At 34.0% G+C, this 27,923-nt stretch overlaps 4 protein-coding genes across 4 annotated transcripts; all 4 read left to right on the top strand.

The window, feature by feature from the left end:
- The first annotated feature begins 3,760 nt into the window (after positions 1–3,760).
- LOC107932746 (serine carboxypeptidase-like 44) lies at positions 3,761–8,044 on the top strand. The gene is made up of 10 exons (XM_041110681.1): positions 3,761–4,046; positions 4,564–4,668; positions 4,915–5,007; positions 5,097–5,189; positions 5,622–5,707; positions 6,121–6,423; positions 6,591–6,724; positions 6,961–7,056; positions 7,210–7,324; positions 7,744–8,044. Exons 1-10 carry the CDS (start codon positions 3,806–3,808, stop codon positions 7,879–7,881), a joined length of 1,404 nt encoding a protein of 467 aa, XP_040966615.1. The 5' UTR covers positions 3,761–3,805; the 3' UTR covers positions 7,882–8,044.
- A 6,170-nt stretch (positions 8,045–14,214) lies between these two features.
- LOC121227837 (serine carboxypeptidase-like 42) lies at positions 14,215–15,649 on the top strand. Its single transcript, XM_041110680.1, has 4 exons — positions 14,215–14,327; positions 14,564–14,659; positions 14,816–14,930; positions 15,349–15,649. Exons 1-4 carry the CDS (start codon positions 14,221–14,223, stop codon positions 15,484–15,486), a joined length of 456 nt encoding a protein of 151 aa, XP_040966614.1. The 5' UTR covers positions 14,215–14,220; the 3' UTR covers positions 15,487–15,649.
- A 4,374-nt stretch (positions 15,650–20,023) lies between these two features.
- On the top strand, positions 20,024–21,245 carry LOC121227988 (serine carboxypeptidase-like 44). Its single transcript, XM_041111009.1, has 3 exons — positions 20,024–20,256; positions 20,772–20,876; positions 21,121–21,245. The coding sequence occupies exons 1-3, from the start codon at positions 20,088–20,090 to the stop codon at positions 21,243–21,245; spliced, it is 399 nt and encodes a 132-aa protein (XP_040966943.1). The 5' UTR covers positions 20,024–20,087.
- Positions 21,246–21,313: 68 nt separating this feature from the next.
- Positions 21,314–24,266, top strand: LOC107932755 (serine carboxypeptidase-like 42). The gene is made up of 7 exons (XM_041110679.1): positions 21,314–21,394; positions 21,826–21,911; positions 22,324–22,626; positions 22,793–22,926; positions 23,163–23,258; positions 23,412–23,526; positions 23,946–24,266. Exons 1-7 carry the CDS (start codon positions 21,322–21,324, stop codon positions 24,081–24,083), a joined length of 945 nt encoding a protein of 314 aa, XP_040966613.1. The 5' UTR covers positions 21,314–21,321; the 3' UTR covers positions 24,084–24,266.
- The last annotated feature ends 3,657 nt before the right edge of the window (positions 24,267–27,923 follow it).

Genomic DNA, 27,923 nt, shown 5'->3' with positions numbered 1-27,923 from the left:
CTTGTTTCAAAGCCGCAGTCTGCTCTCCTGCATTACGGTGCTTGTTTTCATTACAAATTTGGCCATCTCGTGGAGACATCACAGAACAAGATGAGTGTGTTTTTATGGCACATTGGGGTGGACAACAAATGGCTTTCAAGTTTGTTGTGTCTTGGCCTTTCTTTGTCCTAGATCTTTTGTTCGATTGTAGTGTCTCCCTTGTGTTTTAAATTTTAGTTTTACTTTAGCCCTTGGGTTGTAGTCAAGAAATACGATCAGGTTACATGCAAGAGAAAGGCTTGTTAATGCATAATGACTTGATGCTCCAATTCTCTCAAATTACTTTCCTCCATGCTTTCAATAAATTAGCAAAGGAAAACCTAGTCTTTGCAGGCCTTATTCCAAGAGTTATTTTGTTCCATTTTTGATGCATTCTAGCTCCTTTTTATATCACTCTATATTGTCAAATGCTTATGCAACAACTTTTACTTTAATGAAAGTTTCTTTTCGTTTGTTAAAATTACACAATTTCCCAATCCATGTACTTAAACGAATATAAAAATATGTCAATAACTTCATTTCTCCAATCAATTACGCTCTCTTCTTTTGTCCTCATTTTTCAGTATTGTAACGCCCCGAATTTTGGGCCTAAATGTTTTGGATTTTGAGAATAGGGACAGTGAGAAGGTTGCACTTAAGTGATTAGTTGTGCAATTTAGTGTCAGAATGGGTCTGCTGGTCTGGTGGTAAATTGTATGTTAGTGTACCTTGAGGTTCTGAGTTGGAACATTCTTGTGGGCATTTTGTGGAACTATTTTTAATTTTGTTAATTGATAATTTAGTTTAAGTTTTTAATTGATGTGAATTTATACTTTCTCATTTATTTTTATTTTGATGCTTATTCTTTATTTTTGGGTTTTTCACGATTTCTTTCTCTCCTCTTTTCTCCCCCCATTATTTTTCAACTGTTTGTTTTTTTAAAAAGTGATTCGAAAAGAACGTGTTGTCTTCGATTGCTGGAAGTACACTCCTCTGTCATCTTCTTCGTCGTCGAAAAAGGTGTGGGTTCCCAACCTTTTTCCTTTCTAGTTGTGAATCCCAATCCGACTTTGTGAATAGTCAATTGAGGATGGAATATCATTGTTTTAAGCTTGATTTGTGTGGGATTTTGTATATTTTTGATCTAATGTGATTTGGGAGGTGTTTTGGGGCTGAAAATGGTGTTTTCGAGATTGTTTCAGAGAGTAATCGTGACTTCTCTGACGGCCGTGTGGATTTGGGAACTAAAGGTTCCGGCCAATTTTGGATGTCACACGGCTGTGTGATTGATTTGGGAAATTAGGGCTTCCACACGGGCCTGACTGATGGCCACACGGGCATGTGACACCTTTACACGGCCGTGTCTGCCCTACACCTAATATAAGTGAAATGGAATAGTGAGTTACACGGCCAGCTCACACGGCCATGTCTCTACTTCACACGGGTGTGTGCCCCCGTCACACGGCCGTATGCTACCCTATACACGGGCGTTTGGACCCCCACACGGCCTGGAGTGTCCCACACGGCCGGAGCACACGGTCGTGTGTCCCTATCTCGCCAAAAATTATTTTTAGGTCAAAGTTACTTGTAATTGCTGCTCTGTATGATCTAACCCTTGGTTAAGCTCTAGTGAGGGCGTTTACGACTCTGATATGAGTTTTAATAATATGTAATTTGTGATTGGGTATGTGACATGTTTGATTCTGAACTAGATTAACTGGGTGACTGTGTGTGTGCAACTGGTTCTGTCTGATTGGTTGGATGTGAATGTCTGCTCCGGATTAATTATGTGAGACTGGTATTCTGGTTGTGTACATCTAACTGCACACATACATACATATGCATAAACTATTTTGGGCGAGATTGTGAAGAGAAGGGAGTTTGATCTGATCTGGCAGCTATTCTGCTGGTTATTACTGATAGCCCCTAGTACTCAGAGGGTTATGGACGGTCCCAATACCCTGAGGGTCGTGGAAATTACTAATAACGGTATAGCGAATTACCGCCTTGCACTGTACCGCATGTCTGATCTGACAGTTTATACTACACGTCTGTACCTCGGTTTACCGCATTGCACAGTACAACCTATATGCTAGCTTTGCCACGTAATATATCTAATCTGGCAGTTCATACTGCATGTCTGTACCGCGATCTTCTGCATGGCACTATACAGCTTACTGATAGCCCCTAATACCCAGAGGGTCGTGGGCAGTCCCAATTCCCTGAGGGTCGAGGACAATGTTGATGTCCATCGTTGCCGGGCAACCTGGGATAACGTCATACGGAGTGTAGGGTTGGATGGATGGGTTGATTATATCCCCACTTGGAGTGATTGGTTGGAAGAGCTTACAGCTCTATTGAGGTGCGATGGGGGACAGAGATGGTGTGTTTGCTAGATGGGTGGGTTATTTTATAACTCATTTGCACTCATATGCATCTGATTGTATCTGTGTGACTGAATGTGACTGTACGGCTCGATAAAGATGTCCGAATGACATGATTGACTGAACGTGATACTGTATTTACGCGTGATTGACTTATTGACTGTAAGGCACCGTGCCTAAGAGGATTCTGTAGATAAGATTGCTATTGTCCGACTGGATAGTTACGGAGAGGGACTAAGGCCCCAACTGAAAACTGATTCTTATTCTGGAAATGGGCTTATGCCCAGTTTGTGACTACTAGGAATTACCATTATTGTGTAAAATCGATTGGTTTTGTAAAAAAATTTCCCACATTCACTTCGGTGATTAATGTAGTGTTTCAAATTCGGTCTAAACTCTTAGGTTGGGTTTCAGGGTGTCAGAAGTATCATACTAGTGGATACAAAGTTTTTGTTTTACTTAAAGGAAATAACCTAAGGATAAGCTTAAGCCTTACCATTGAACCAACAGACTCATTCTTGTAAACAAGGTAACAAGAATAAAATATAACCTGTATGTGAACAACCAATTGAAGGAGCAAATATCAACAAAAGTCAAGGGAAGGGAATCAAACATAGGACCTCTAGCTCACAACCAAGACACTTAACCAGTAAACCAATTCAAATTTCTTGACATACTTAGACCCAAAAATTATAAAATTTTTGGCGTTACAACTCTCGGTTCACTAACCCAATTTCTACTTACCCGATTTTTAGGACGTGACAATATTTATTTCCCTAAAAAAATATAAGCACAATAAAAAAGGGAATAAAAATAGAAAAGAGTCCAAATCAAATAAATACATCTCCATATATATGTTATCTTTTCCAAAGGGAAAGCACAATAGGTACAACAAGAAACTCTCTTAACCCTACCTTTCCGTGGATATCAAAAGCATTTTCTATTAATATACGCGGGCATTGTCATTACTAAAAAAATCTTACCCTATTAAAATCAAAATTCAAAATATACTTGAAATATGAAGTTTAAAAAATGGGAAAGAAATTTACATATCATTTCATTAGTTACCTGGAATCATGTTTGTCCATGAAATTAATGAATATGTTGATGCTATATCCTATAATATATTTATATCAAGTAAACCTATAATTCATAAAGGTTATTTATCACAAAAAAAATTATTAGGCAAACTAACAAAACAAAATAATGCCCAAAAACAATGACAACTTGAAACCTATGTTTCACGGTTTCAAAATGTTAGCTATTAAAACAACATATTTACTTTAAAATAGAGAAAAACACAATATATAAGGTAGCTCTCTCCATTAATTTTAAGCATTAGAAAGTAAAGAATTCAATAAACATTTGTTACCCTTATTTCTTTAATATTAGAATAATTTCAAATGGAATTTCAGGGAGTAATCTTTATTGGTTTTCTTATTTTTCAACTTGGAGTTAAATCCAACGCCTTCCCAATGAATGATTTGATAAGCAAATTGCCAGGACAACTAGATGTTAATTTTAGGCAATTTTCTGGATATATTGATGTGGATGAAAATGTCGTTGGTCGAAGTCTTTTTTACTATTTTGTTGAAGCTGAAAAAGATCCCCTAACTCAACCCCTCACTGTCTGGTTAACTGGAGGTGAACCTCTTTGAAATTTTTTTATTGTATTTTCTAATGTTATAAGGATTTCCGAGTAGGAATCCTATATGAGTAAGTTAGATAAAATTTACTACGTGCAAGTTAAAGCGAAGGGGAAGCTAGGGCTTCGGCCCTATTGGTTAAATGTTACCATTGCATTTTTAGCCTTTCCCAAAAATTTATAATTCAATTTAATCCCCTTTCCCCCTTCAGATGGAAGCATTATCACTTTTTTTCCCTCCTTAGAAAGTAATAATTCAATTTAGGCTATTTCCATGCAAAGATTTTAGCTTTATCTCTATCCCTAACACAAATTTTATAGCCTTGCTCTGTTTATGATTTTTTCCCTCATTTGGAAAGCCATACGTCTAAACCTATACTAAATCCTTATCGAACTAGACTAATCATTACGTTAGATCGAACCATTACTCTATTTTTTTTAGCTTTACTTAAGTCTAGCCGATAAGTTTGTTTGATTATTCACATATAATAAAATCTTTTGTGTAATACTATTCAGGACCAGGGTGTTCTTCCGTTGGAGATGCCTTTGGAAGTGTTGGACCTTTTATTGTTACGAAAGATGCTCATGGTCTCCAAACAAATTTATTTTCTTGGAACAAAGGTTGTCTAATTTCCTACGCTTATCTTTTATTGATATTTTTTGTCTGTGTATATATATATATATCATGTTTCATAGTTATTTTTTTCATATCGATATAAATTTATCAAAAAATATTAAATGTTTTAGAACTATAAAATGTTACGGTACATCTAGTTTTCATTGTATTTAAACGAATTGAATTGTCTTTCTTATATTTTTTTTTGTATTTCTATATCTATATAAAATTCTGTCTAATATATGTTTCAGTATCAAATCTATTGTTTATCGACTCCCCTATTGGATCTGGATGGTCATATTCAAACACAAGTAGCGATTATAATAACGGAGATGATATCACTAGTAAGATCGTAGTATATATTCTTCATTATTAATTAAAATAGTTTGGATTTTATATATATTGATAGTTTTCAATTGTTTGTTTCATACAGATAAAATATTGCTTACATTTATGCAAAAATGGTATGAAAAATATCCGGTCTTCAAGTCGAAAGATCTATATCTAGCTGGGTCAAGTTTTGCAGGTGAACAATTTCTTTTCTCTTATCTGGTCATATATCAACATATTTTTAATACACCAAAATATAACAGATGAGTAACTAAATAAAATAAAATGCGATCTCTAGCATATAGTTTTTTCTCTCTATATATTGTACTTTATTATTTACATATCAAGCTTGCAACACTATTATTTTTTAGATTCAAACTCAAATAATTAATCAAATTTCATATTAAATTAATAATTTGTAAAAATAATTCAAAAAATATAAATATTTTCATCATTATTATTTTTTGTAACATACTTCTTGAATCGAATATGTCAAACTAATTATTTAATAGAAATATAACAATCAAATGATCTTGTCTTAATACAAGTTATGGAGAAGTCTCCATGCAACAATACAAACAATATAACATGTTCATTACTAAAATTAAATTTCCGGATTTTATTTCAGGGCATTTCGTACCAAATCTTGCTAATGCTTTACTCGACGACAACAAGCAATCCAAGCAATCCAAATTTAACCTCAAAGGATTGGTTGTAAGTAAAATTGTATCAAATTAATCAAACTTAATTTCCACTTTAATATATATTTTCAGAAAAGGATTAGTGAGAAATGTTCATGCTTGAGTAACTTGCCTAATTCGAGAAGGCTTAGCTTTATTATATTGAATTAGGATACGGACTTCTACGTTTTGGATAAAAACATTATGACTTTGATTATTGTTCATTGGCATATATCATAGACAATAAATTTTGATTTAAATCAAGCATCAACACTAGCATAAAAAATTAAAATTATAATAAAATATTTTAAGAATTTTATCGGGCTTAAATAAAACAAAAATAACATGTGTTGCAGCTCAAATCTCCAGTAAAAATGGTTAGGTTCAATCCAATGTTAATTTAAATATTTTATTGTGATTTTTTTTAATTGTAACTATTTTGAACAGCTGGGAAACCCAATGCTTCGTAAAAAGCTAGACGATATTGCAAAAATTGATTTCTTTTTCTCTCGGGAGATGATAAACAGCTCGTTGTATAACGAAATCAAGAAAGAATGCAATGCCATTGATGAAAAGAATTACTTTTCTAGCATCAAAACTACTTGGAGTGCAAAATGCAAAAACCTTGTGTTTGAGGCCGATTTGGCTGCTTTCAAGACCGATGCTCATAATTACTCCCCACAAAAGCTATTTGATGTCTTCCGTCCTCCTTGTGCTAAAACTGAGCAAGATTTGAACTTAGGAAAACAGGTTTTCATTTATTTCTTTACATTCCTCTTACTTTACTTCAATTCGAAACTACAAATAACATAAGTCTGTATAGAATCGAATTAATTGATCAACTCAGTAGAACTAATTTGTGTTATTTTTCTTTTATTGGTCATATCAAATGCGTAACATTTTATTTTTTGTTCCAGGTTCCTATAGTTAGCACAGAAGTAGACATGTGCCATCCATTAAGGGTGCAATTTTACTTTAATCTCCCGGAAGTTCAAAAAGCTTTCCATGGGAATCAGACAAACTTGTCATATAGATGGAAGGGTTGTTTCACGTAAGTTCTCCCTTAAAATTTGAAAATAATTGATTTTTATTCTTGATATGTTGATATAATTAATTTTTAGAAATTAATTTAAATTCAAGTTTTAAGACTCGCGGTCAATTTTTCTATCTCCATATTGTCACCTCTTGTTTAGGTAAAATAAATAAATTACTTATTAATTGAGGTGAATGTTGTGTAAAATTTGCTAACCTTAAAATTTCCATTATATGTCACTCTTATTTATTTAGAGCTAATTTTAAATACAACGAAGCTGATAAGGACCTTGACATGCTTCCTGCGCTTAAAAACCTTCTTCAACAATCGATTCCCATTACAATATTCAGGTTGGTATTGTATTTGTATGCCGTACTTTTTTCCAATATCTTGAAATAAGTTAAATAAATATGAAGAATCAAAGTGAACGATTTGGAAAAGAAATTATCAAGCCGTTTGATTGATTTTTATTTTATTTTATTAATTTGATTACAATGTTACAGTGGAGATCAAGATGGTATAATACCGATAGAGGGAACCTTACAACATTTGGAAAAGTTGGCCGAGGAGTTAAACATCAAGTTAACAAAAGAGGAAACATGGAATTCTGGAACCAAGGTTTTATGTTTACTCATTTAATTATATATATTAGCTTTTTTTATATTATGATTAGATATATTTAAGTATCAAATTATCTGTCCGATATGATTACCAACTTGGATCTAAGCTTGAACAAGAAATTTTAAGTGTTGACTTGATTGGCTTGATTAGCACATTCAAGGCAAGCTCACAATATTTACCTAGTTCAATGGGCTTGACCAATACGTGCTAGGCCGTGAACAAGATTTTTCACAAATTTTGGACAACTCGTCCTGAATTTTTATCTAAATATGAAAATATTAATGTAAACATATTTTATATTTACTAAATAGTTAGTCGAGCCAATAGGTGAACAATGAAATGGGTTTTCTTTTTTACTATTTATATTTATAAATTTCTTTTTTAATACAATAAAATTAATTATAAATATTTAACAGGAAGGAGGAGTGAAGTATGAATTTGGGGACTTACTAAAATTCTTGACGGTGAAGGGAGGTAATCATCATGTTACATCTTCTCGACCATCACAAGCTTTTTCTATTTTCTCCAATTTCACAATTAATTGGATGCATTGAGGATTGGTGATGAAACTTATGGAGGAGACGATCATGATTCGTGTTGAATCCATCATTCACCATAATAAGACTTGTCGTTGTAATAAATTATTGTGATGATATGTATTATTTTATGATGCATGGACATCATAAATTTTTATATTATGCAATAATATATTTAGTTAAATCATTTGATATCTAACAAATAATAATTATTTTAATAAAATGATGCGTCAATTTTAATTTTCAATTATCATACATGAAATTAACAAATAAAGAGAACTCAACCCAATATGCGTAACAATTTTTTATTAAAGATTTTGTTTTCGAATGTCAAATAAATTGATTAATTCTTGAACCTTTTCAAACACCTTTTATAATTTTGTTATAGGCATTTTGTATATTTGAATATATTAGATACATAATCTAAAACAATGTGTATAGTTTTTCTTGATCATAAGTGTATTACATAAATAATTAAGAAAAAAGATGGAGTAATACATTTGCATAGTGCTTATTATAAAAGACGCTCACAATATGTACACAAAACCCTTTTTCCTTAAACTCTCTTACAAAAGAAAACTTAACCTTAGATTTGCATTACTGTGTGATTGGCCACCACCTTCTCCCTTTTATTACTTCCCTCTTTATTTTACCTTTTTCCATTTCCTTCATTACCCATTGTCGGGGTGGTTTTGGGGCAACAATTTCGGGAAGCAACACGATTGAGCTTGTTTCAAAGCCGCAGTCTGCTCTCCTGCATTACGGTGCTTGTTTTCATTACAAATTTGGCCATATCGTGGAGACATCACAGAACAAGATGAGTGTGTTTTTATGGCACATTGGGGTGGACAACAAATGGCTTTCAAGTTTGTTGTGCCTTGGCCTTTCTTTGTCCTAGATCTTTTGTTCGATTGTAGTGTCTCCCTTGTGTTTTAAATTTTAGTTTTGCTTTAGCCCTTGGGTTGTAGTCAAGAAATACGATCAGGTTACATGCAAGAGAAAGGCTTGTGAATGCATAATGACTTGATGCACCAATTCTCTCGAATTACTTTCCTCCATGCTTTCAATAAATTAGCAAAGGAAAACCTAGTCTTTGCAGGCCTTATTCCAAGAGTTATTTTGTTCCATTTTTGATGCATTCTAGCTCCTTTTTATATCACTCTGTATTGTCAAATGCTTATGCAACAACTTTTACTTTAATGAAAGTTTCTTTTCGTTTGTTAAAATTACACAATTTCCCAATCCATGTACTTAAACGAATATAAAAATATGTCAATAACTTCATTTCTCCAATCAATTACGCTCTCTTCTTTTGTCCTCGTTTTTCAGTATTGTAACGCCCCGAATTTTGGGCCTAAATGTTTTGGATTTTGATAATAGGGACAACGAGAAGGTTGCACTTAAGTGATTAGTTGTGCAATTTAGTGTCAGAATGGGTCTGCTGGTCTGGTGGTAAATTGTATGTTAGTGTACCTTGAGGTTCTGAGTTGGAACATTCTTGTGGGCATTTTGTGGAACTGTTTTTAATTTTGTTAATTGAAAATTTAGTGTAAGTTTTTAATTGATGTGAATTTATACTTTCTCATTTATTTTTATTTTGATGCTTATTCCTTATTTTTGGGTTTTTCACGATTTCTTTCTCTCCTCTTTTCTCTCCCCATTATTTTTCGACTGTTTGTTTTTTTAAAAAGTGATTCGAAAAGAACGTGTTGTCTTCGATTGCTGGAAGTACACTCCTCTGTCATCTTCTTCGTCGTCGAAAAAGGTGTGGGTTCCCAACCTTTTTCCTTTCTAGTTGTGAATCCCAATCCAACTTTGTGAATAGTCAATTGAGGATGGAATATCATTGTTTTAAGCTTGATTTGTGTGGGATTTTGTATATTTTTGATCAAATGTGATTTGGGAGGTGTTTTGGGGCTGAAAACGGTGTTTTCGAGATTGTTTCAGAGAGTAATCGTGACTTCTCTGACTGCCGTGTGGATTTGGGAACTAAAGGTTCTGGCCAATTTTGGATGTCACACGGCCTGCGCACACGGCTGTGTGATTGATTTGGGAAATTAAGGCTTCCACGCGGGCGTGTGTTGTGGGACACACGGCTGTGACTGATGGCCACACGGGCATGTGACACCTTTACACGGCCGTGTCTGCCCTACACCTAATATAAGTGAAATGGAATAGTGAGTTACACGACCAGCTCACACGACCATGTCTCTACTTCACATAGGTGTGTGCCCCCGTCACACGGCCGTATGCTACCCTATACACGGGTGTTTGGACCCCCACACGGCCTGGAGTGTCCCACACGGCCGGAGCACACGGTTGTGTGTCCCTATCTCGCCAAAAATTATTTTTAGGTCAAAGTTACTTGTAATTGCTGCTCTGTATGATCTAACCCTTGGTTAAGCTCTAGTGAGGGCGTTTACGACTCTGATATGAGTTTTAATAATATGTAATTTGTGATTGGGTATGTGACGTGTTTGATTCTGAACCAGATTAACTGGGTGACTGTGTGTGTGCAATTGGTTTTGTCTGATTGGTTGGATGTGAATGTCTGCTTCGGATTAATTATGTGAGACTGGTATTCTGGTTGTGTACATCTAACTGCACACATACATACATATGCATAAACTATTTTGGGCGAGATTGTGAAGAGAAGGGAGTTTGATCTGATCCGGCAGCTGTTCTGCTGGTTATTACTGATAGCCCCTAGTAATCAGAGGGTTATGGGCGGTCCCAATACCCTGAGGGTCGTGGACATTACTAATAAAGGTATAGCGGATTACCGCCTTGCACTGTACCGTATGTCTGATCTGGCAGTTTATACTACACGTCTGTATCGCGGTTTACCGTATTGCACAGACAGCTTATACGCTAGCTTTGCCACGTAATATATCTGATCTGGCAGTTCATACTGCATGTCTGTACCGCGATCTTCCGCATGGCACTGTACAGCTTACTGATAGCCCCTAATACTTAGAGGGTCGTGGGCAGTCCCAATTCCCTGAGGGTCGAGGACAATGTAGATGTCCATCGTTGCCGGGCAACCCGAGATAACATCATACGGAGTGTAGGGTTGGATGGATGGGTTGATTATATCCCCACTTGGAGTGATTGGTTGGAAGAGCTTACAGCTCTATTGAGGTGCGATGGGGGACAGAGATGGTGTGTTGGCTAGATGGGTGGGTTATTTTATAACTCATTTGCACTCATATGTATCTAATTGTATCTGTGTGACTGAATGTGACTGTACTGCTTGATAAAGATGTCCGAATGACATGATTGACTGAACGTGATACTGTATTTAGACGTGATTGACTTATTGACTGTAAGGCACCGTGCCTAAGAGGATTCTGTAGATAAGATTGCTTTTGTCCGACTGGATAGTTACTGAGAGGGACTAAGGCCCCAACTGAAAACTGATTCTTATTCTAGAAATGGGCTTATGCCCAGTTAGTGACTACTGGGAATTACCGTTATTGTGTAAAATCAATTGGTTTTGTAAAAAAATATCCCACAATCACTTCGGTGATTAATGTAGCATTTCGAATTCGGTCTAAACTCTTATGTTGGGTTTCAGGGTGTCAGAAGTATCATACTAGTGGATGCAAAGTTTTTGTTTTACTTAAAGGAAACAATCTAAAGATAAGCTAAAGCCTTACCATTGAACCAACAGACTCGTTCTTGTCAACAAGGTAACAAGAATAAAATATAACCTGTATGTGAACAACCAATTGAAGAAGAAAATATCAACAAAAGTCAAGGGAAGGGAATCAAACATAGGACCTCTAGCTCACAACCAAGACACTTAACCAGTAAACCAATTCAAATTTCTTGACATACTTAGACCAAAAAATTATAAAATTTTTGGCGTTACAACTCTCGGTTCGCTAACCCAATTTCTACTAACCCGATTTTTAGGACGTGACAATATTTATTCCCTAAAAGAAAATATAAGCACAATAAAAAAGGGAATAAAAATAGAAAAGAGTCCAAATCAAATAAATACATCTCCATATATATGTTATCTTTTCCAAAGGGAAAGCACAATAGGTCCAACAAGAAACTCTCTTAACCCAACCTTTCCGTGGATAACAAAAGCATTTTCTATTAATATACGTGGGCATTGTCATTACTAAAAAAGTCTTACCCTATTAAAATCAAAATTCAAAATATACTTGAAATATGAAGTTTAAAAAATGGGAAAGAATTTACATATCATTTCATTAGTTACCTGGAATCATGTTTGTCCGTGAAATTAATGAATATGTTGATGCTATATCCTATAATATATTTATATCAAGTAAACTTATAATTCATAAAGGTTATTCATCACAAAAAAAAATTATTAGGCAAACTAACAAAACAAAATAATGCCCAAAAACAATGACAACCTGAAACCTATGTTTCACGGTTTCAAAATGTTAGCTATTAAAACAACATATTTACTTTAAAATAGAGAAAAACACAATATATAAGGTAGCTCTCTCCATTAATTTTAAGCATTAGAAAGTAAAGAATTCAATAAACTTTTGTCACCCTTATTTCTTTAATATTAGAATAATTTCAAATGGAATTTCAGGGAGTAATCTTTATTGGTTTTCTTATTTTTCAACTTGGAGTTAAATCCAGCGCCTTCCCAATGAATGATTTGATAAGCAAATTGCCAGGACAACTAGATGTTAATTTTAGGCAATTTGCTGGATATATTGATGTGGATGAAAATGTTGTTGGTCGAAGTCTTTTTTACTATTTTGTTGAAGCTGAAAAAGATCCCCTAACTCAACCCCTCACTGTCTGGTTAACTGGAGGTGAACCTCTTTGAAATTTTTTTATTGTATTTTCTATTGTTATAAGGATTTCCCAGTAGGAATCCTATATGAGTAAGTTAGATAAAATTTACTACGTACAAGTTAAAGCCAAGGGGAAGCTAGGGCTTCGGCCCTATTGGTTAAATGTTACAATTGCATTTTTAGCCTTTCCCAAAAATTTATCATTCAATTTAATCCTCTTTCCCCGTTCAAATGGAAGCATTATAGTTTTTTCTCTCTATATATTGTACTTTATTATTTACATATCAAGCTTGCAACACTATTATTTTTTAGATTCAAACTCAAATAATTAATCAAATTTCATATTAAATTAATAATTTTGTAAAAATAATTCAAAAAATATAAATATTTTCATCATTATTATTTTTTGTAACATACTTCTTGAATCGAATATGTCAAACTAATTATTTAATAGAAATATAACAATCAAATGATCTTGTCTTAATACAAGTTATGGATAAGTCTTCATGCAACAATACAAACAATATAACATGTTCATTACTATAATTAAATTTCCGGATTTTATTTCAGGGCATTTCGTACCAAATCTTGCTAATGCTTTACTCGACGACAACAAGCAATCCAAGCAATCCAAATTTATCCTCAAAGGATTGGTTGTAAGTAAAACTGTATCAAATTAATCAAATTTAATTTCCAGTTTAATATATATTTTCAGAAAAGGATTAGTTAGAAATGTTCATGCTTGAGTAACTTGCCTAATTCGAGAAGGCTTAGCTTTATTATATTGAATTAGGATACGGACTTCTACGTTTTGGATAAAAACATTATCACTTTGATTATTGTTCATTAGCATATATCATAGACAATAAATTTTGATTTAAATCAAGCATCAACACTAGCATAAAAAATTAAAATTATAATAAAATATTTTAAGAATTTTATCGGGCTTAAATAAAACAAAAATAACATGTGTTGCAGCTCAAATCTCCAGTAAACATGGTTAGGTTCAATCCAATGTTAATTTAAATATTTTATTGTGAATTTTTTTTAATTGTAACTATTTTGAACAGCTGGGAAACCCAATGTTTCGTAAAAAGCTAGACGATATTGCAAAAATTGATTTCTTTTTCTCTCGGGAGATGATAAACAGCTCGTTGTATAACGAAATCAAGAAAGAATGCAATGCCATTGATGAAAATAATTACTTTTCTAGCATCAAAACTACTTGGAGTGCAAAATGGAAAAACCTTGTGTTTGAGGCCGATTTGGCTGCTTTCAAGACCGATGCTCATAATTACTCCCCACAGAAGCTATTTGATGTCTTCCGTCCTCCTTGTGCTAAAACTGAGCAAGATTTGAACTTAGGAAAATAGGTTTTCATTTATTTCTTTACATTCCTCTTACTTTACTTCAATTCGAAACTACAAATAACATAAGTCTGTATAGAATCGAATTAATTGATCAACTCAGTAGAACTAATTTGTGTTATTTTTCTTTTATTGGTCATATCAAAAGCGTAACATTTTATTTTTTGGTCCAGGTTCCTATAGTTAGTACAGAAGTAGACATGTGCCATCCATTAAGGGTGCAATTTTACTTTAATCTCCCGGAAGTTCAAAAAGCTTTCCATGGGAATCAGACAAACTTGTCATATAGATGGAAGGGTTGTTTCACGTAAGTTCTCCCTTAAAATTTGAAAATAATTGATTTTTATTCTTGATATGTTGATATAATTAATTTTTAGAAATTAATTTAAATTCAAGTTTTAAGACTCGCGGTCAATTTTTCTATTTCCATATTGTCACCTCTTGTTTAGGTAAAATAAATAAATTACTTATTAATTGAGGCGAATGTTGTGTAAAATTTGCTAACCTTAAATTTTCCATTATATGTCACTCTTATTTATTTAGAGCTAATTTTAAATACAACGAAGCTGATAAGGACCTTGACATGCTTCCTGCACTTAAAAACCTTCTTCAACAATCGATTCCCAATACAATATTCAGGTTGGTATTGTATTTGTATGCCGTACTTTTTTCCAATACTTTCTTGAAATAAGTTAAATAAATATGAAGAATCAAAGTGAACGATTTTGAAAAGAAATTATCAAGCCGTTTGACTGATTGTTATTTTATTTTATTAATATGATTACAATGTTATAGTGGAGATCAAGATGGTATAATACCGATAGAGGGAACCTTACAACATTTGGAAAAGTTGGCCGAGGAGTTAAACATCAAGTTAACAAAAGAGGAAACATGGAATTCTGGAACCAAGGTTTTATGTTTACTCATTTAATTATATATATTAGCTTTTTTATATTATGATTAGATATATTTAAGTATCAAATTATTCGTCCGATATGATTACCAATTTGGATCTAAACTTGAACAAGAAATTTTAAGTGTTGACTTGATGTGCTTGATTAGCACATTCAAGGCAAGCTCACAATATTTACCTAGTTCAATGGGCTTGACCAATACGTGATAGGCCGTGAACAAGATTTTTCACAAATTTTGGACAACTCGTCCTGAATTTTTATTTAAATATGAAAATATTAATGTAAACATATTTTATATTTACTAAATAGTTAGTCGAGCCAATAGGTGAACAATGAAATGGGTTTTCTTTTTTACTATTTATATTTATAAATTTCTTTTTTAATACAATAAAATTAATTATAAATATTTAACAGGAAGGAGGAGTGAAGTATGAATTCGGGGACTTACTAAAATTCTTGACGGTGAAGGGAGGTAATCATCATGTTACATCTTCTCGACCATCACAAGCTTTTTCTATTTTCTCCAATTTCACAATTAATTGGATGCATTGAGGATTGGTGATGAAACTTATGGAGGAGACGATCATGATTCGTGTTGAATCCATCATTCACCATAATAAGACTTGTCGTTGTAATAAATTATTGTGATGATATGTATTATTTTATGATGCATGGACATCATAAATTTTTATATTATGCAATAATATATTTAGTTAAATCATTTGATATCTAACAAATAATAATTATTTTAATAAAATGATGCGTCAATTTTAATTTTCAATTATCATACATGAAATTAACAAATAAAGAGAACTCAACCCAATATGCGTAACAATTTTTTATTAAATATTTTTTTTTCGAATGTCAAATAAATTGATTAATTCTTGAACCTTTTCAAACACCTTTTATAATTTTGTTATAGGCATTTTTTATATTTGAATATATTAGATACACACTCTAAAACAATGTGTATAGTTTTTCTTGATCATAAGTGTATTACATAAATAATTAAGAAAAAAGATGGAGTAATACATTTGCATAGTGCTTATTATAAAAGACGATCACAATATGTACACAAAACACTTTTTCCTTAAACTCTCCTACAAAAGAAAACTTAACCTTAGATTTGCATTACTGTGTGATTGGCCACCACCTTCTCCCTTTTATTACTTCCCTCTTTATTTTACCTTTTTCCATTTCCTTCATTAACCATTGTCGGGGTGGTTTTGGAGCAAAAATTTCGGGAAGCAACACGATTGAGCTTGTTTCAAAGCCGCAGTCTGCTCTCCTGCATTACGGTGCTTGTTTTCATTACAAATTTGGCCATCTCGTGGAGACATCACAGAACAAGATGAGTGTGTTTTTATGGCACATTGGGGTGGACAACAAATGGCTTTCAAGTTTGTTGTGTCTTGGCCTTTCTTTGTCCTAGATCTTTTGTTCGATTGTAGTGTCTCCCTTGTGTTTTAAATTTTAGTTTTGCTTTAGCCCTTGGGTTGTAGTCAAGAAATACGATCAGGTTACATGCAAGAGAAAGGCTTGTTAATGCATAATGACTTGATGCTCCAATTCTCTCAAATTACTTTCCTCCATGCTTTCAATAAATTAGCAAAGGAAAACCTAGTCTTTGCAGGCCTTATTCCAAGAGTTATTTTGTTCCATTTTTGATGCATTCTAGCTCCTTTTTATATCACTCTATATTGTCAAATGCTTATGCAACAACTTTTACTTTAATGAAAGTTTCTTTTCGTTTGTTAAAATTACACAATTTCCCAATCCATGTACTTAAACGAATATAAAAATATGTCAATAACTTCATTTCTCCAATCAATTACGCTCTCTTCTTTTGTCCTCATTTTTCAGTATTGTAACGCCCCGAATTTTGGGCCTAAATGTTTTGGATTTTGAGAATAGGGACAGTGAGAAGGTTGCACTTAAGTGATTAGTTGTGCAATTTAGTGTCAGAATGGGTCTGCTGGTCTGGTGGTAAATTGTATGTTAGTGTACCTTGAGGTTCTGAGTTGGAACATTCTTGTGGGCATTTTGTGGAACTGTTTTTAATTTTGTTAATTGAAAATTTAGTGTAAGTTTTTAATTGATGTGAATTTATACTTTCTCATTTATTTTTATTTTGATGCTTATTCCTTATTTTTGGGTTTTTCACGATTTCTTTCTCTCCTCTTTTCTCTCCCCATTATTTTTCGACTGTTTGTTTTTTTAAAAAGTGATTCGAAAAGAACGTGTTGTCTTCGATTGCTGGAAGTACACTCCTCTGTCATCTTCTTCGTCGTCGAAAAAGGTGTGGGTTCCCAACCTTTTTCCTTTCTAGTTGTGAATCCCAATCCGACTTTGTGAATAGTCAATTGAGGATGGAATATCATTGTTTTAAGCTTGATTTGTGTGGGATTTTGTATATTTTTGATCTAATGTGATTTGGGAGGTGTTTTGGGGCTGAAAATGGTGTTTTCGAGATTGTTTCAGAGAGTAATCGTGACTTCTCTGACGGCCGTGTGGATTTGGGAACTAAAGGTTCCGGCCAATTTTGGATGTCACACGGCCTGCGCACACGGCTGTGTGATTGATTTGGGAAATTAGGGCTTCCACACGGGCCTGACTGATGGCCACACGGGCATTTGACACCTTTACACGGCCGTGTCTGCCCTACACCTAATATAAGTGAAATGGAATAGTGAGTTACACGGCCAGCTCACACGGCCATGTCTCTACTTCACACGGGTGTGTGCCCCCGTCACACGGCCGTATGCTACCCTATACACGGTCGTTTGGACCCCCACACGGCCTGGAGTGTCCCACACGGCCGGAGCACACGATCGTGTGTCCCTATCTCGCCAAAAATTATTTTTAGGTCAAAGTTACTTGTAATTGCTGCTCTGTATGATCTAACCCTTGGTTAAGCTCTAGTGAGGGCGTTTACGACTCTGATATGAGTTTTAATAATATGTAATTTGTGATTGGGTATGTGACATGTTTGATTCTGAACCAGATTAACTGGGTGACTGTGTGTGTGCAACTGGTTCTGTCTGATTGGTTGGATGTGAATGTCTGCTTCGGATTAATTATGTGAGACTGGTATTCTGGTTGTGTACATCTAACTGCACACATACATACATATGCATAAACTATTTTGGGCGAGATTGTGAAGAGAAGGGAGTTTGATCTGATCTGGCAGCTGTTCTGCTGGTTATTACTGATAGCCCCTAGTACTCAGAGGGTTATGGGCGGTCCCAATACCCTGAGGGTCGTGGACATTAATAATAATGGTATAGCGGATTAACGCCTTGCACTGTACCGCATGTCTGATCTAGCAGTTTATAGTACACGTCTGTACCACGGTTTACCGCATTGCACAGTACAGCTTATAAGCTAGCTTTGCCACGTAAGATATCTGATCTGGCAGTTCATACTGGATGTCTGTACCGCGATCTTCTGCATGGCACTATACAGCTTACTGATAGCCCCTAATACCCAGAGGGTCGTGGGCAGTCCCAATTCCCTGAGGGTAGAGGACAATGTTGATGTCCATCGTTGCCGGCCAACCTGGGATAACGTCATACGGAGTGTAGGGTTGGATGGATGGGTTGATTATATCCCCACTTGGAGTGATTGGTTGGAAGAGCTTACAGCTCTATTGAGGTGCGATGGTGGACAAAGATGGTGTGTTTGCTAGATGGGTGGGTTATTTTATAACTCATTTGCACTCATATGCATCTGATTGTATCTGTGTGACTGAATGTGACTATACGGCTCGATAAAGATGTCCGAATGACATGATTGACTGAACGTGATACTGTATTTACGCGTGATTGACTTATTGACTGTAAGGCACCGTGCCTAAGAGGATTCTGTAGATAAGATTGCTATTGTCCGACTGGATAGTTACGGAGAGGGACTAAGGCCCCAACTGAAAACTGATTCTTATTCTGGAAATGGGCTGATGCCCAGTTTGTGACTACTAGGAATTACCGTTATTGTGTAAAATCGATTGGTTTTGTAAAAAAATTTCCCACAATCACTTCGGTGATTAATGTAGTGTTTCAAATTCGGTCTAAACTCTTAGGTTGGGTTTCTGGGTGTCAGAAGTATCATACTAGTGGATACAAAGTTTTTGTTTTACTTAAAGGAAATAACCTAAGGATAAGCTTAAGCCTTACCATTGAACCAACAGACTCATTCTTGTCAACAAGGTAACAAGAATAAAATATAACCTGTATGTGAACAACCAATTGAAGGAGCAAATATCAACAAAAGTCAAGGGAAGGGAATCAAACATAGGATCTCTAGCTCACAACCAAGACACTTAACCAGTAAACCAATTCAAATTTCTTGACATACTTAGACCCAAAAATTATAAAATTTTTGGCGTTACAACTCTCGGTTCACTAACCCAATTTCTACTAACCCGATTTTTAGGACGTGACAATATTTATTTCCCTAAAAGAAAATATAAGCACAATAAAAAAGGGAATAAAAATAGAAAAGAGTCCAAATCAAATAAATACATCTCCATATATATGTTATCTTTTCCAAAGGGAAAGCACAATAGGTACAACAAGAAACTCTCTTAACCCAACCTTTCCGTGGATATCAAAAGCATTTTCTATTAATATACGCGGGCATTGTCATTACTAAAAAAATCTTACCCTATTAAAATCAAAATTCAAAATATACTTGAAATATGAAGTTTAAAAAATGGGAAAGAAATTTACATATCATTTCATTAGTTACCTGGAATCATGTTTGTCCATGAAATTAATGAATATGTTGATGCTATATCCTATAATATATTTATATCAAGTAAACCTATAATTCATAAAGGTTATTTATCACAAAAAAAATTATTAGGCAAACTAACAAAACAAAATAATGCCCAAAAACAATGACAACTTGAAACCTATGTTTCACGGTTTCAAAATGTTAGCTATTAAAACAACATATTTACTTTAAAATATAGAAAAACACAATATATAAGGTAGCTCTCTCCATTAATTTTAAGCATTAGAAAGTAAAGAATTCAATAAACATTTGTTACCCTTATTTCTTTAATATTAGAATAATTTCAAATGGAATTTCGGGGAGTAATCTTTATTGGTTTTCTTATTTTTCAACTTGGAGTTAAATCCAACGCCTTCCCAATGAATGATTTGATAAGCAAATTGCCAGGACAACTAGATGTTAATTTTAGGCAATTTTCTGGATATATTGATGTGGATGAAAATGTCGTTGGTCGAAGTCTTTTTTACTATTTTGTTGAAGCTGAAAAAGATCCCCTAACTCAACCCCTCACTGTCTGGTTAACTGGAGGTGAACCTCTTTGAAATTTTTTTTATTGTATTTTCTAATGTTATAAGGATTTCCCAGTAGGAATTCTATATGAGTAAGTTAGATAAAATTTACTACGTGCAAGTTAAAGCGAAGGGGAAGCTAGGGCTTCGACCCTATTGGTTAAATGTTACCATTGCATTTTTAGCCTTTCCCAAAAATTTATAATTCAATTTAATCCCCTTTCCCCCTTCAGATGGAAGCATTATCACTTTTTTTCCCTCCTTAGAAAGTAATAATTCAATTTAGGCTATTTCCATGCAAAGATTTTAGCTTTATCTCTATCCCTAACACAAATTTTATAGCCTTGCTCTGTCTATGATTGTTTCCCTCATTTGGAAAGCCATACGTCTAAACATATACTAAATCCTTATCGAACTAGACTAATCATTACGTTAGATCGAACTATTACTCTATTTTTTTAGCTTTACTTAAGTCTAGCCGATAAGTTTGTTTGATTATTCACATAATAAAATCTTTTGTGTAATACTATTCAGGACCAGGGTGTTCTTCCGTTGGAGATGCCTTTGGAAGTGTTGGACCTTTTATTGTTACGAAAGATGCTCATGGTCTCCAAACAAATTTATTTTCTTGGAACAAAGGTTGTCTAATTTCCTACGCTTATCTTTTATTGATATTTTTTGTCTGTGTATATATATATATCATGTTTCATAGTTATTTTTTTCATATCGATATAAATTTATCAAAAAATATTAAATGTTTTAGAACTATAAAATGTTACAGTACATCTAGTTTTCATTGTATTTAAACGAATTGCATTGTCTTTCTTATATTTTTTTTTGTATTTCTATATCTATATAAAATTCTGTCTAATATATGTTTCAGTATCAAATCTATTGTTTATCGACTCCCCTATTGGATCTGGATGGTCATATTCAAACACAAGTAGCGATTATAATAACGGAGATGATATCACTAGTAAGATCGTAGTATATATTCTTCATTATTAATTAAAATAGTTTGGATTTTATATATATTGATAGTTTTCAATTGTTTGTTTCATACAGATAAATATTGCTTACATTTATGCAAAAATGGTATGAAAAATATCCGGTCTTCAAGTCGAAAGATCTATATCTAGCTGGGTCAAGTTTTGCAGGTGAACAATTTCTTTTCTCTTATCTGGTCATATATCAACATATTTTTAATACACCAAAATATACTTGATGAGTAACTAAACAAAATAAAATGCGATCTCTAGCATATTGTTTTTTCTCTCTATATATTGTACTTTATTATTTACATATCAAGCTTGCAACACTATTATTTTTTAGATTCAAACTCAAATAATTAATCAAATTTCATATTAAATTAATAATTTTGTAAAATAATTCAAAAAATATAAATATTTTCATCATTATTATTTTTGTAACATACTTCTTGAATCGAATATGTCAAACTAATTATTTAATAGAAATATAACAATCAAATGATCTTGTCTTAATACAAGTTATGGAGAAGTCTCCATGCAACAATACAAACAATATAACATGTTCATTACTATAATTAAATTTTCGGATTTTATTTCAGGGCATTTCGTACCAAATCTTGCTAATGCTTTACTCGACGACAACAAGCAATCCAAGCAATCCAAATTTAACCTCAAAGGATTGGTTGTAAGTAAAATTGTATCAAATTAATCAAACTTAATTTCCACTTTAATATATATTTTCAGAAAAGGATTAGTGAGAAATGTTCATGCTTGAGTAACTTGCCTAATTCGAGAAGGCTTAGCTTTATTATATTGAATTAGGATACGGACTTCTACGTTTTGGATAAAAACATTATGACTTTGATTATTGTTCATTGGCATATATCATAGACAATAAATTTTGATTTAAATCAAGCATCAACACTAGCATAAAAAATTAAAATTATAATAAAATATTTTAAGAATTTTATCGGGCTTAAATAAAACAAAAATAACATGTGTTGCAGCTTAAATCTCCAGTAAAAATGGTTAGGTTCAATCCAATGTTAATTTAAATATTTTATTGTGATTTTTTTAATTGTAACTATTTTGAACAGCTGGGAAACCCAATGCTTCGTAAAAAGCTAGACGATATTGCAAAAATTGATTTCTTTTTCTCTCGGGAGATGATAAACAGCTCGTTGTATAACGAAATCAAGAAAGAATGCAATGCCATTGATGAAAATAATTACTTTTCTAGCATCAAAACTACTTGGAGTGCAAAATGCAAAAACCTTGTGTTTGAGGCCGATTTGGCTGCTTTCAAGACCGATGCTCATAATTACTCCCCACAGAAGCTATTTGATGTCTTCCGTCCTCCTTGTGCTAAAACTGAGCAAGATTTGAACTTAGGAAAACAGGTTTTCATTTATTTCTTTACATTCCTCTTACTTTACTTCAATTCGAAACTACAAATAACATAAGTCTGTATAGAATCGAATTAATTGATCAACTCAGTAGAACTAATTTGTGTTATTTTTCTTTTATTGGTCATATCAAATGCGTAACATTTTATTTTTGGTCCAGGTTCCTATAGTTAGCACAGAAGTAGACATGTGCCATCCATTAAGGGTGCAATTTTACTTTAATCTCCCGGAAGTTCAAAAAGCTTTCCATGGGAATCAGACAAACTTGTCATATAGATGGAAGGGTTGTTTCACGTAAGTTCTCCCTTAAAATTTGAAAATAATTGATTTTTATTCTTGATATGTTGATATAATTAATTTTTAGAAATTAATTTAAATTCAAGTTTTAAGACTCGCGGTCAATTTTTCTATCTCCATATTGTCACCTCTTGTTTAGGTAAAATAAATAAATTACTTATTAATTGAGGTGAATGTTGTGTAAAATTTGCTAACCTTAAAATTTCCATTATATGTCACTCTTATTTATTTAGAGCTAATTTTAAATACAACGAAGCTGATAAGGACCTTGACATGCTTCCTGCGCTTAAAAACCTTCTTCAACAATCGATTCCCATTACAATATTCAGGTTGGTATTGTATTTGTATGCCGTACTTTTTTCCAATATCTTGAAATAAGTTAAATAAATATGAAGAATCAAAGTGAACGATTTTGAAAAGAAATTATCAAGCCGTTTGATTGATTTTTATTTTATTTTATTAATATGATTACAATGTTACAGTGGAGATCAAGATGGTATAATACCGATAGAGGGAACCTTACAACATTTGGAAAAGTTGGCCGAGGAGTTAAACATCAAGTTAACAAAAGAGGAAACATGGAATTCTGGAACCAAGGTTTTATGTTTACTCATTTAATTATATATATTAGCTTTTTTTATATTATGATTAGATATATTTAAGTATCAAATTATCCGTCCGATATGATTACCAATTTGGATCTAAACTTGAACAAGAAATTTTAAGTGTTGACTTGATTGGCTTGATTAGCACATTCAAGGCAAGCTCACAATATTTACCTAGTTCAATGGGCTTGACCAATACGTGCTAGGCCATGAACAAGATTTTTCACAAATTTTGGACAACTCGTCCTGAATTTTTATCTAAATATGAAAATATTAATGTAAACATATTTTATATTTACTAAATAGTTAGTCGAGCCAATAGGTGAACAATGAAATGGGTTTTCTTTTTTACTATTTATATTTATAAATTTCTTTTTTAATACAATAAAATTAATTATAAATATTTAACAGGAAGGAGGAGTGAAGTATGAATTCGGGGACTTACTAAAATTCTTGACGGTGAAGGGAGGTAATCATCATGTTACATCTTCTCGACCATCACAAGCTTTTTCTATTTTCTCCAATTTCACAATTAATTGGATGCATTGAGGATTGGTGATGAAACTTATGGAGGAGACGATCATGATTCGTGTTGAATCCATCATTCACCATAATAAGACTTGTCGTTGTAATAAATTATTGTGATGATATGTATTATTTTATGATGCATGGACATCATAAATTTTTATATTATGCAATAATATATTTAGTTAAATCGTTTGATATCTAACAAATAATAATTATTTTAATAAAATGATGCGTTAATTTTAATTTTCAATTATCATACATGAAATTAACAAATAAAGAGAACTCAACCCAATATGCGTAACAATTTTTTATTAAAGATTTTGTTTTCGAATGTCAAATAAATTGATTAATTCTTGAACCTTTTCAAACACCTTTTATAATTTTGTTATAGGCATTTTGTATATTTGAATATATTAGATACATAATCTAAAACAATGTGTATAGTTTTTCTTGATCATAAGTGTATTACATAAATAATTAAGAAAAAAGATGGAGTAATACATTTGCATAGTGCTTATTATAAAAGACGCTCACAATATGTACACAAAACCCTTTTTCCTTAAACTCTCCTACAAAAGAAAACTTAACCTTAGATTTGCATTACTGTGTGATTGGCCACCACCTTCTCCCTTTTATTACTTCCCTCTTTATTTTACCTTTTTCCATTTCCTTCATTACCCATTGTCGGGGTGGTTTTGGAGCAAAAATTTCGGGAAGCAACACGATTGAGCTTGTTTCAAAGCCGCAGTCTGCTCTCCTGCATTACGGTGCTTGTTTTCATTACAAATTTGGCCATATCGTGGAGACATCACAGAACAAGATGAGTGTGTTTTTATGGCACATTGGGGTGGACAACAAATGGCTTTCAAGTTTGTTGTGTCTTGGCCTTTCTTTGTCCTAGATCTTTTGTTCGATTGTAGTGTCTCCCTTGTGTTTTAAATTTTAGTTTTGCTTTAGCCCTTGGGTTGTAGTCAAGAAATACGATCAGGTTACATGCAAGAGAAAGGCTTGTGAATGCATAATGACTTGATGCACCAATTCTCTCGAATTACTTTCCTCCATGCTTTCAATAAATTAGCAAAGGAAAACCTAGTCTTTGCAGGCCTTATTCCAAGAGTTATTTTGTTCCATTTTTGATGCATTCTAGCTCCTTTTTATATCACTCTGTATTGTCAAATGCTTATGCAACAACTTTTACTTTAATGAAAGTTTCTTTTCGTTTGTTAAAATTTCACAATTTCCCAATCCATGTACTTAAACGAATATAAAAATATGTCAATAACTTCATTTCTCCAATCAATTACGCTCTCTTCTTTTGTCCTCATTTTTCAGTATTGTAACGCCCCGAATTTTGGGCCTAAATGTTTTGGATTTTGAGAATAGGGACAATGAGAAGGTTGCACTTAAGTGATTAGTTGTGCAATTTAGTGTCAGAATGGGTCTGCTGGTCTGGTGGTAAATTGTATGTTAGTGTACCTTGAGGTTCTGAGTTGGAACATTCTTGTGGGCTTTTTGTGGAACTGTTTTTAATTTTGTTAATTGAAAATTTAGTGTAAGTTTTTAATTGATGTGAATTTATACTTTCTCATTTATTTTTATTTTGATGCTTATTCTTTATTTTTGGGTTTTTCACGATTTCTTTCTCTCCTCTTTTCTCTCCCCATTATTTTTCAACTGTTTGTTTTTTTAAAAAGTGATTCGAAAAGAACGTGTTGTCTTCGATTGCTGGAAGTACACTCCTCTGTCATCTTCTTCGTCGTCGAAAAAGGTGTGGGTTCCCAACCTTTTTCCTTTCTAGTTGTGAATCCCAAACCAACTTTGTGAATAGTCAATTGAGGATGGAATATCATTGTTTTAAGCTTGATTTGTGTGGGATTTTGTATATTTTTGATCAAATGTGATTTGGGAGGTGTTTTGGGGCTGAAAACGGTGTTTTCGAGATTGTTTCAGAGAGTAATCGTGACTTCTCTGACGGCCGTGTGGATTTGGGAACTAAAGGTTCTGGCCAATTTTGGATGTCACACGGCCTGCGCACACGGCTGTGTGATTGATTTGGGAAATTAAGGCTTCCACGCGGGCGTGTGTTGTGGGACACACGGCTGTGACTGATGGCCACACGGGCATGTGACACCTTTACACGGCCGTGTCTGCCCTACACCTAATATAAGTGAAATGGAATAGTGAGTTACACGACCAGCTCACACGGCCATGTCTCTACTTCACATGGGTGTGTGCCCCCGTTACACGGCCGTATGCTACCCTATACACGGGTGTTTGGACCCCCACACAGCCTGGAGTGTCCCACACGGCCGGAGCACATGGTTGTGTGTCCCTATCTCGCCAAAAATTATTTTTAGGTCAAAGTTACTTGTAATTGCTGCTCTGTATGATCTAACCCTTGGTTAAGCTCTGGTGAGGGCGTTTACGACTCTGATATGAGTTTTAATAATATGTAATTTGTGATTGGGTATGTGACATGTTTGATTCTGAACCAGATTAACTGGGTGACTGTGTGTGTGCAACTGGTTTTGTCTGATTGGTTGGATGTGAATGTCTGCTTCGGATTAATTATGTGAGACTGGTATTCTGGTTGTGTACATCTAACTGCACACATACATACATATGCATAAACTATTTTGGGCGAGATTGTGAAGAGAAGGGAGTTTGATCTGAGGGTTATGGGCGGTCCCAATACCCTGAGGGTCGTGGACATTACTAATAATGGTATAGCGGATTACCGCCTTGCACTGTACCGTATGTCTGATCTGGCAGTTTATACTACACGTCTGTATCGCGGTTTACCGCATTGCACAGACAGCTTATACGCTAGCTTTGCCACGTAATATATCTGATCTGGCAGTTCATACTGCATGTCTGTACCGCGATCTTCTGCATGGCACTGTACAGCTTACTGATAGCCCCTAATACCTAGAGGGTCGTGGGCAGTCCCAATTCCCTGAGGGTCGAGGACAATGTTGATGTCCATCATTGCCGGGGAACCCGAGATAACATCATACGGAGTGTAGGGTTGGATGGATGGGTTGATTATATCCCCACTTGGAGTGATTGGTTGGAAGAGCTTACAGCTCTATTGAGGTGCGATGGGGGACAGAGATGGTGTGTTTGCTAGATGGGTGGGTTATTTTATAACTCATTTGCACTCATACGCATCCGATTGTATCTGTGTGACTGAATGTGACTGTACTGCTTGATAAAGATGTCCGAATGACATGATTGACTGAACGTGATACTGTATTTAGACGTGATTGACTTATTGACTGTAAGGCACCGTGCCTAAGAGGATTCTGTAGATAAGATTGCTTTTGTCTGACTGGATAGTTACTGAGAGGGACTAAGGCCCCAACTGAAAACTGATTCTTATTCTGGAAATGGGCTTATGCCCAGTTTGTGACTACTGGGAATTACCGTTATTGTGTAAAATCGATTGGTTTTGTAAAAAAATTTTGCACAATCACTTCGGTGATTAATGTAGCGTTTCAAATTTGGTCTAAACTCTTAGGTTGGGTTTCGGGGTGTCAGAAGTATCATTCTAGTGGATGCAAAGTTTTTGTTTTACTTAAAGGAAACAACCTAAGGATAAGCTGAAGCCTTACCATTGAACCAACAGACTCGTTCTTGTCAACAAGGTAAGAAGAATAAAATATAACCTGTATGTGAACAACCAATTGAAGGAGCAAATATCAACAAAAGTCAAGGGAAGGGAATCAAACATAGGACCTCTAGCTCACAACCAAGACACTTAACCAGTAAACCAATTCAAATTTCTTGACATACTTAGACCCAAAAATTATAAAATTTTTGGCGTTACAACTCTCGGTTCACTAACCCAATTTCTACTAA

Source organism: Gossypium hirsutum, chromosome A04 (assembly GCF_007990345.1).
Source record: "Gossypium hirsutum isolate 1008001.06 chromosome A04, Gossypium_hirsutum_v2.1, whole genome shotgun sequence".
Classification (NCBI taxonomy): domain Eukaryota; kingdom Viridiplantae; phylum Streptophyta; class Magnoliopsida; order Malvales; family Malvaceae; genus Gossypium; species Gossypium hirsutum.
Note: the sequence above shows the minus strand (reverse complement) of the source record. Positions and strands in the feature narration are given on the sequence as shown.